At 36.6% G+C, this 10355-nt stretch overlaps 2 protein-coding genes across 2 annotated transcripts; both read left to right on the forward strand.

Moving 5' to 3' along the window:
• Positions 1-300: 300 nt before the first annotated feature.
• On the forward strand, positions 301-1576 carry LOC107102449 (trace amine-associated receptor 13c-like). The gene is made up of 2 exons (XM_015401770.1): positions 301-464; positions 586-1576. The coding sequence occupies exons 1-2, from the start codon at positions 301-303 to the stop codon at positions 1397-1399; spliced, it is 978 nt and encodes a 325-aa protein (XP_015257256.1). The 3' UTR covers positions 1400-1576.
• A 6546-nt stretch (positions 1577-8122) lies between these two features.
• On the forward strand, positions 8123-9367 carry LOC107102450 (trace amine-associated receptor 13c-like). The gene is made up of 2 exons (XM_015401771.1): positions 8123-8295; positions 8548-9367. The coding sequence occupies exons 1-2, from the start codon at positions 8123-8125 to the stop codon at positions 9365-9367; spliced, it is 993 nt and encodes a 330-aa protein (XP_015257257.1).
• Positions 9368-10355: the final 988 nt, after the last annotated feature.

The raw sequence follows: 10355 nt of genomic DNA on the forward strand, positions 1-10355 counted from the left end.
GATTGTCTATGAGCAGCAGTACTTAGGTACTTCTCTTCATCTTCGATTTCATTAGTAACTGGGTCGCAGGGGCAGGAATCTCAGTAGATACCCCCAGACACACCTCCTCCAGCTCTGTAGGGGAACCCAGTGGTGCTCCCAGGCAAGTCGAGAGACATAGTCCCTCCAACATGTCTTGGGACATCCCTTTGGCATCTTCCCACTGGGACAAAAATCAAGCTAAAGAAGCCAGATGGACTGATAGGTAGGGGACATAAAAGATAGACTAGCCTTAGTTCAGCTCTGCCACTTTCTGTAATGATGGAGGAAGCTGAACTCTGTTTTCCTCAACTCTTCAATTTGTCCTGCAGGAAGATAAGGCATCCTTACTATGAGCTCTTGCTGATGTATATTATATTGTTCTCCATTGCTTTGCTCACTGTATTTCTAAACCTCCTCGTCATTATCTCCATTTCACACTTCAGGTCATCACAACTAGAATTAACAAAAAACTGTTAAGTTTTATGAAACATTACTGACTTTTGTAATTTCTGGAAACTGTCATAGAAAATGTTCTAAATAATATTTGCTGTTCTTTCTTCACAGGCAGCTCCACACTCCAACCAACATCCTCCTCCTCTCTCTCGCTGTCTCTGATTTTTTAGTCGGGTTTATCATGATTTTTCAGATAACTCTTATTGAAGGGTGCTGGTTCCTTGGTGACATGATGTGTCTCCTGTATAACTGTCTGGCATATTTTATAACAGGTGCCTCAATAGGAACCATGGTGCTTATTTGTGTTGACCGCTATGTGGCCATTTGTTTCCCCCTGCATTACTCTAGTAAGATGACACAAAAAAGAGTGACGATTTGTGTGTGGCTTTGTTGGACCTGTGCTTTTATATTTCAGAGCCTGATTCAGCAAGATAATCTAAAACAACCTGGTATGTATAACTCCTGTGTTGGAGAGTGTGTGGTAATTATCAGCTACATTGCTGGAATAGCAGATCTTACTGTATCATTTATCGTACCCATTACTGTGATTTTGGTCCTGTATATCAGGGTGTTTGTGGTGGCAGTGGCTCAGGCCCGGGCCATGCGTTCTCAGGTTGCAACCGTTGTGTTACGGTTTTCGATCACAGCTAAAAAATCTGAAATTAAGGCAGCCAGGACACTTGGTGTTGTTGTGCTTGTTTTTGTGCTTTGTTTATGCCCATTTTATTTTGTTGCTCTAACAGGTCAGGACACCCTAATTCAAGCATCATCTGCAACATTTGTGGTTTTTCTGTTTTACTTTAACTCTTCATTAAACCCCATCATCTATGTGTTTTTTTACCCCTGGTTTAGAAAATCGATTAGGCTCATTGTTACACTTAGGATACTGCAGCCTGACTCCTCTGGCATCAGCATAATGTACTGATTGTGTTAAAACATTTCCTTACATACACCTAACAGTAAAGGAGATATTAATCACAGTGTATCGACATTGCAATATTGTTTTAATCTCTCAAAGATGCAACATATAAACATGTCAACATCTGTCTGATGTTCTAAAGCAGAATACCTCCTGACAGACGTGCAGGTATATAGAAAAGGATTGGATTACATCTACATTACAAATTCGGAGAGAAAATCTAAGCAGTAAGCCATATACTGCAACAGCTTAATATCTCCCACATTAAAGCTTGCAAATGTCATTTGCCTTGTCAATTAATTTTTGCTTTTGCTTCTTTTTAGTTGTACATGTATGGCATGTACAATGAAAAAAAATATTTGATGAAATAAAACAGAAAATGTCCTATGATTACATTTTTGGAGGTAGATAAAATGGGAACTTCACTTCCTCCAGATGCAACCATTAGTTTTAGCATAAATTTGCATCCAAATATTTCTTGCTAGGAAATCTTAAATGCAACCAAGCTGAGGTGTCCCTGAGTTTTAAGGATGAGAGGCTTAGTCCTCAGGTTATACTAAGGATGTAAATTACGGAAAAAAACTGTAAAGATTTCTCTTGCTGGTAACAAAATTAGCACATTTGCTTTTTCGATGACTGAACAGATTTAGAAGAAAAGCTTACTGTGTGAATGTTTTAAGCAGCCATTAGATTGTCAATAAAGCCCAACATCTGGTTTTGCCTCCACTCTGTCTGACCCTTCACAATTTCTTAAAAGACATTAAGTTTAATACATAACTGATCAACATAATGTCATGACTTGTTTCTTTAACTGTTCGCTCCCAAATCTGTTAAAGTTGTTCTTTAAATTTTTTGTCTAATTGTAATTGCCCTTGCCTTACACTTAGGTTACTGCAGCCTGACTCGTCTGGCATCAGCATAATGTACTGACTGTGTTTCCTGAAGAAATTTCCTGAAGAAATTAGGAAACCTAACAGAAAAGCAGATATTAATCATAAAGTGTATCAACATTGCAATATTGTTTGAATCTCTCAAAGATGTAAAGTATAAAAATGTCAACATCTGTCTGATGTTCTAAAGCAGAATATGTCCTAACGGACGTGCAGGTATATAGCAATAAGCAGTTGAAATAAACCATTTTCGAGCTACTTTAGAAAATATTTGGTTTAGGTAAATTTGGCCCATGCAGTGTTTTTGCTCTCTTCTTATTAAAAATATTTAAAAACTATATTTGTAATTATTGGTGTTGTCTGACTTATATTTATTTCATGTAAGTGTTCTGGAAAGCTTAAATCTGTTACTTATTATTACTTGCTCAAACTATTACTAGTAGTTGGTAAATCTATTACAAGGCAAGTATAACTTAGTAGGTCTGTTTCTGAGATTTTAGAGATTATGTGATTTCAGTAGTGTTAAATTTCGACAGACTAAAACAGACATAAAACTGATTTTTATACCTCTTTAAAAATGCAGACCTGGATCAAAATAAAGAAGAAAATTTAAAGTATCTGGAAATCTTTGCATTCTCATATTTCTCTTTATTATTTGCTGTTTTACCTCTTCTTTTACTTTAAAAATCATTATTCTTGAATCCCAATTCTAGTTTGTTTAAAGGTTTATACTTATAAACATGTATTAAATAAGAAGATGGAAAAAGTTTATACTGCACCTCCTTGGTCAATTCTATTCATTTCGTTACCTTAAATACAAAAAATATGATATCTCAAACAGTGTTGTTTTTGACAGCCATCTTAGATTTAGTCTTAGTCTTATTCATCAGGACAAAAACTATTACTAGTCTTAGTCACATTTCAGTCATTACAATATGTGATAGTTTTGGTCAGTTTAAGTCAACTAAAACTTAAAAAGTCTGCCATGCATTTCATCATTGCTGTTGGGCAGAAAACTTTGATTTATAGAATTCAAATAAACTTTTTAATGAATTAATGAGAGAGAGAGAACAGAGAGAATCTACTTAATTACCTTGCAATGCAATGGCAATCGAGACCTAAATTGAATCAAAATGCTTGCTAAAGTGTTGACATATTCAAAGGAAACATGTTTTAATGACAATAAAAGCAGACATTTACATCATATTTAAATAGATAGAAATGAGGACTGTGAGAAATTAATATTGAAAGAACTATGTACCTTTTTCACCTGGCTCTTTATCTAAAAATAAACATGCCATGAAATATTTTCTTTGGATACAATTTAGGTATTCGTTTTGGTAGAAATTAAAGAATGTTTACCATCACCTCTTATGAATTTGAAGAAATAAAATCTTCATAGTTAAACAAATGGATTTTTTACACTTGGCAGAAGGATGTTTAACCGCATAGTTTATTAAGTAGCGACAGCAGGAAGAGCCATACTGCCAAGAGCAAACCATCAGTGTGGGATGTAATGCGCAGAATCTGAGCTAAGCTGTGCAAAGACAAATTTCTGCTCAAGCACAGCTGAAAGAAGATAGTTTGTGAGTTGAGCACTCAGTACCACTCCTTTCTGGCTTATTTTCTCCTCTGCCACTGCTGGCATGATCTATCTGTGCTCATGCAAAATGTGCACCACTCCACGCCAGGTGCGGGCGTGACCAAACAAGACACAGCAGCGAGGCTGATACTGCTTAGCAGATTACAGCAAGAAATGAACCAATGGGTCAATATTTATAGCTACAACTAATACGTTCGCAGTGATTTAATAAATTTAGTGTTAATTGGTATAAAAAAAACAACAACAATATTTTATATCGCGATCACTGAGTCTGATCTCTGGCCATTTTTTTCCAAATATAGTAATACCCCAGTCCTTACATCTTTTTGACAGTGACGTCACAGTGTGGTAAGCCTAGCGCACTTAGACATAGACATCATTTTGTGTGACCTTTTTAACCTGTTTCAGGGAGTCTAGTGTTTCTGTTTGTTAGTTATGACATTGAGGATCTTTTTAGAAGGATTTCTGTCCAGTTTTGTTTGCAGGTTCACTTTTCCTTTCTAGTCCAGTTGGGGTTGTTTTCCGAAGTTCTGGCTCTAAAGGGACTCTGGGTCATGCACTTAGCTATGTTAGGGTTAGGTTAAGAGAGGCGTTGCTTGTCACAGATCTTTGCTCTAGAGAAAATGCTCAACTACCAACTTATAGTAAAAATTTAACACACACGCCCTACTAGCTGTGTGTTAGCACAACAAATGAAACTGTGATTTGAGCTCAAATCATGGTCAATCATATAATTCTGCAAGTACATGGAAAAAATTCACCACAACTTACTTTCATAATATAAGAGTTTATTAAAATATCATCATGCAGTTTCAAGTCAACCATATTTCAGTTAAAAACTCTTGACCAAAATCTAGTGAAACTCAACTAAACTAAGCTACTATGTACAAAGAGTTAGGGGAACATGGTTGAAAACCATATCACAGTTTAGGATGGATTTTGTGTTCGAAAACCAAAGTTTATGTGTAAGAATTTGGGATGTGATCAAAATAGCTTTTCACTGATTTAAAGCAATTTGAATGTTTTCAAACCATTATACAATGCAAATCCATGAGGCAAATAAAACATTATTTGGCCAAAATAATTAGCCTAAATACATAAGTTAAATATCCCCTTTTTCATAATACATATTATTTCTTACAGACATTCTGAATTACATGTGATATTCAAATGCTTTATTTTTGAAATACTTTAAATAATTCTTAGCTGTAGTCTCCTGATGAAAATGTAGATGGATTCATTTTTACTCTTCCTGTTTGATCTCCTTGATCAACGATGGACAAGAAGTTGAGTACATGGAGCAGGTGAACCACCTTGTGGCATTGTGTGTAAACATACATCTGATCCTGAATGTCAACAAACCAAATAAGATGGAGGTAGATTTCTGAAGAACCAGCAAGTTGAATTCTATTTACATCATATGAGAAGAAGGAAAGGTGGTGAAGGTGTAGAAATACCTTGTTGTTCACTGAAAACACAACTATGAACTACAAGAAGAGAGAACGCAGACTGCTGTCCTTGCAGCAAAATGTAGCAAAAATCTCTTCTGTCATCATCTGCTGAGGTAACAGCATCAGAGCAAAGGACTAAAAAAGCTCAACAAGCTGATAAAGAAGGCTGGCTCTGTTCGAGGAACTCCTGTAGAATCTCTGGAGATTATTTTAAAAAGAAGAATTCTTCATAAAATTTTTGTAGATATGTTACCCTTTTGCATATGAAGACAAAGCAGTCAATAGAAGTAACATGGTTTTCAGGGTACATACAGTATGCTGATTTATTGACAAGTTAGCTTTTCTGTCAAGGTCACCCTAGAATGCCCAGTTGGATGGGAACTAAGGCACAGCTATACAGTTTTCCCAAAGTGTTTCTGTCCAAACCAAAGCATGGTGCTTTAAATAAAGCACATTAATTATATTATTGTGTGACAAGGCCCCACTCATTTAAACTTTTAAAATATTGGCATTTTTATTTCGATATTTACATCTCCATGTAAATGCATATTAGGGATGCTGGACAGTGGGCCAAACAGCTTTGCAAAATTTGTTGGCTGAAGCCATATTTTTGAAAGTAATCAAAAGGAGTTAAGGGGGAAATGGGGGAGCACAATTTGATCTGAATGTTGCGTTTCTAAATTTCAGCCAGCTCCTTTTTGTATTGTCTTTCATTACTGGACAATTTATTGATGCATGCGTGTCTGGCTGGTTCCAGAGGTCAGACACACCTGGATTAGTCACTTCCTCCAAGAAATATAAGGCAGTAAACAAAGGAGCTAACTGAAGTTCAGGAAGTACCAGAGCTGTGTGTGGAGCTTATTTTGCATAAGAAAATAGGTTGTGCAGTTGTAAGGTGAAAAGGTGTTCAACATGTTCAAGAAAGCACAAACTTTGAAATCTCCTTGAAATTAATACAATTGTGTGTGTAGCTGTATGTGCGTGAATAGCCTTAGCCTGGAAACCTATGCTTTAAATCACAACCATTAATCACCAAAACTACTTATAATAACTCTACTTAGAAAAACTATCTAAAAATATAAACTGAAGGCCCCCAATCCATTCTAAAACATCTTTAGACAAACCCTTGTTGATCTCTTCAAGAACCACCGTACCAGATTAGTGCCTTACAACTTGTTTTCAACCATTCTGTTACATCTTATCCGAATCTCTTTTACTCGTGCCAGCTGCAACCCAGTGGTTGTGTATTATCTCTTGATGATTGGCCTGGTTTAGATTTTGGGTGCTCATCTTTTAAAAAAAAAAAATATATCAAAGCCCTATTTTTTTTCTTACCTGGTTTCAAACCAAACGTTTACCACAATGATCAGCACAATCCAGATCAAATGAACCAACTAACACACCAGGACACAGTGCTGCTCATCATCAGTTGCGACTGGTTGAGACAACAGACTTCTGCTTCTTCCGTTTTAAAAGTGGTACGCTGTGTTCCTCATCTTTATGTTAAAAGCAGCTCAACAAGTTACTGTAATCTCTGTTTTTGCACACAACATCCTCTGTCACACAACATGTCATAACAGTCTACAGGCAACATTCATAAAACTGCAAAATAATGGATATTTGCAGGGGTAGCTTTTGCCGGGGACATCCATCCATCCATGTTCTGACACACTTAATCCCAAGTGGGGTTGCGAAGGGTCCTGGTGCCTTTCTCTGGCTCTCTATGAGCGAGAGGCGTGGTACACCCTGGACAGGTCGCCAGTCGATGGCAGGGCAACACAGACAGGAACAAACAACCATTTAGCCACACACTCACACCTAAGGAGAATGTAGAGAAGCCAATTAACTAACAGTCATGTTTTTGGACTGTGGGAGGAAGCCGGAGTACCTGGAGGGAACCCATGCATGCTCAGGGAGAAAACGCAAACTCCATGCAGACAGGCCCCAGCCAGGAATCCAACTGACGACCTTCTTGCTGCAAGGCAGCAGTGTTACCCACTGCTCCACTGAGCAGCCCTCACCGGGCTATATATTGAACAATATATAAACAAAGAACATAACTTTATTTTAATCAGATTTGACTTCTACATTATGTAGTTTTTAATTATTAACTATTTTTAATCAAGAAAAATGACATTTTCTGTTTTACGGGTATTAAAAAAAATGTAATGTACCAATATATGCAAATAAAACAAACTGTATGTATTTTAAAATTGACTAGTAGAGAACTTTATTAGCTTTTAATTTGTATTATTGCCAACTTTGCAAGAAGTTTTAGCAAAATTCTCTACCCTAACCCCTGACAATATGACGGTTTTTCTTTATCTAAACAGTTATAACTTGAGGGTCTTTGGTGCATGCATAAGCATTATCTGAGAACAAAATTTTTGTGATTTTTCTGTTTGTCAGGTTTGAAAAAATAGGAAATCTTCCAGTCTGCTATGATAATCAATAATTGGTATTTTTTGAAGAGGTCTACTGTCCACATATCTTTTTCCCTTGACTTTCAACACAGTATGAGACTTTTTTGTTTTTTCTATTGAAGAGCAGAGTTAATCTTTGGACAGGCCACCGTTCACTAAGAAAAAACAAATTTACATTCATCATTTGCATTGTATTCGTAAAGTTTAAAATGTACTTTTTTGTAAAAATAATTGTAATTAATTATTGCATAACAGTTACTTAAGCAAGGGGAGGAGAGACATGTTCATCATTACATAAGCCTTTTGTTAAGCTGGCATAACTCAGCAGCCTCACATTTGTTGATTTATTTTTTTCTTTTGCTATGGAGGCACTGAGGGAGGCTGATTTGTGTTTTCCACAACTACTTAACGTCTCCTGTTTAAAGCCAGTGCAGCACCATGCCGAAAACCTTTCCATTTACATTGTGTTGTCCTGCATTTCTTTCATTACTGTAACACTAAACCTGATTGTCATTATCTCCATCTCCCACTTCAGGTAATAATGATAAACATTTACATTATAATAAGATTTTTTTGATGAGCGAAATAAACAGGTTTGATCTTTATTTAGTCTTGATGATACCTTTTGTAATCCTTTACCAGTGTAGTCAGTTAAGAAAAGCATGAGTGTTTTCTGAAATCAACACTTTCCAAGACTTTCTGTTGTCAATTTCAATTCATATTCAGTATTTTTCAAGGTATGTTTTAAATATTTTGCAGTTGTATTCAGTATCTGTTCTTTCTTTAGGCAGCTTCAAACCCCCACCAACCTGTTCCTTCTCTCTCTGGCTGTCTCAGACTTTCTTGTTGGACTGCTGCTCATGCCAATTCAAATTTTACTGACTGGAGGCTGCTGGGTTCTGGGAAGCTTTATGTGTGGATTATTTCAGTTTTCGTCTTTTATGATTACATCTGCCTCAGTAGGAACTATGGTGCTGATATCTGCTGATCGATATGTGGCCATCTGTGATCCTTTGCATTACCCCACTATAGTCACTCCGAAAAGAGTTAAAATCTGTGTTTGTCTATGTTGGGCATGTGCTGTGATTTATAATGGCATGATAATGAAAGACTTTCTTAAAAATCCAGATATATATAATTCCTGCTATGGAGAGTGTGTTTTGTTGATTGACTCTTTAGCAGGTTATTTTGATATCATTTTGACCTTTCTCGGCCCAGTAACAGTCATCATTGTTCTTTACTTGAGAGTTTTTGTGGTTGCGGTGTCTCAGGCTCGGGCAATGAGGTCTCATATTGCTGCTGTTTCTGTACAGGGTTCACTTAGAATAACTGCTAAGAAGTCTGAAAGAAAAGCAGCTACAGCTCTTGGTGTGGTTGTTGTTTTATTTGTAGTTTGTTTTTGTCCTTATTTTTACCCCTATTTTGCAGGAGAGGAGTTGCTTTCTAATGACAAAATATTATTAATTGCCATATGGATATTTCTTTTTAATTCCTGTGTAAATCCAATAATTTATGCATTTTTCTACCCATGGTTTAGGAAATCTGCTCAACTGATTGTTACACTTCACATACTACAGCCTCAATCCTGTGACGCGAACATACTCTAAAAAATTTTAGATGAGGTTAAGGATAGCACAAAAACTCTAAGCCTTGTTAATCACTTTCTCTTCTTAAACCCAAAGATCATTGCCAATATTTTGAAGACAACAGCCTCCATCAGTTATATAACATGACAGTGTTTCTCACTCTTTGTCAGAGTCTTTGATTCCTGTCTAGAATGAACAACACATTGTAATTGGTAAGTTGGAAATAAACCATCATTTGTTGACCATTTAATAGTATAAAAATAGAAGACAGGGTTTTTTATAGAACACAGAAAATACCTTCCAAATGGTTTTGATTATTTTTCGGTTGAAATGTTATTCTTTAGCTGATTTTTTCTTCTTATTTATAAAGAAGGGGATTATTTTTTGACACATACGTTTAAAGCTTTAGATTAAGTTTTTTTTGTAAAAGAATACCATAAACTATCTTAGGATTCAAACGATTGTCTTAGCATGGTATTTATTTGCCCAGAAATTATAAATAATTTAAAAGGACAGACTTGCTCATAGGTGGCTGTGTCAGGATCCCAGTTTTTGTGTTCGTCTGTTTGTCTTGTCTTTTGTGTTTCTCCTTTCCACCACCAGGAGGTGCCTGGCCCCGGTTTGCCTCCTCACACACCTGCAAGCTGTTGCCTCATCACTGGACTGCTCTTAAGCTGCTGACTGCCACTACTTCGACGCCAGAGTGTTTGCTAGTTTGGGGTACTCTAGCCAAGCCTTGTTTATTCTGAGTCTAATCTGAGTTTTTGCATTTGAGTTTTAGTTCTCTAGCCAAGCTGAGATCACATTGAGTTTTACTGAGAGCTTGTTTCTCCCTGAGACTCATCTTTGTTTGTCTTTTGCCTTTCAGCAGGAAGCCTCCTGCAAACTGGACCTTTCCGGACCGCCTCTCACAAGTGGGATCAACTGAGTCTTGCACTGAGCGGTGGGGGTTTGGATCCAGCCACCTTTGAGAACGCTGAGATCACTCTCTGAGTAAGGAAATTATCTT

This window comes from Cyprinodon variegatus, unplaced genomic scaffold (assembly GCF_000732505.1).
Source record: "Cyprinodon variegatus isolate N-32 unplaced genomic scaffold, C_variegatus-1.0 Scaffold1257, whole genome shotgun sequence".
NCBI classification, from domain to species: Eukaryota; Metazoa; Chordata; class Actinopteri; order Cyprinodontiformes; family Cyprinodontidae; genus Cyprinodon; species Cyprinodon variegatus.

What these genes read in the sequence shown, in the direction of transcription:
- LOC107102449 (XM_015401770.1), top strand. Translation starts at nt 301, where the DNA reads ATGGAGGAAGCTGAACTCTGTTTTCCTCAACTCTTCAATTTGTCCTGC. An exon ending in ATCTCCATTTCACACTTCAG is followed by an intron (nt 465 to 585) that starts GTCATCACAACT and finishes CTTTCTTCACAG; the next exon opens with GCAGCTCCACACTCCAACCA.
- LOC107102450 (XM_015401771.1), top strand. Translation starts at nt 8,123, where the DNA reads ATGGAGGCACTGAGGGAGGCTGATTTGTGTTTTCCACAACTACTTAAC. An exon ending in ATCTCCATCTCCCACTTCAG is followed by an intron (nt 8,296 to 8,547) that starts GTAATAATGATA and finishes TTCTTTCTTTAG; the next exon opens with GCAGCTTCAAACCCCCACCA.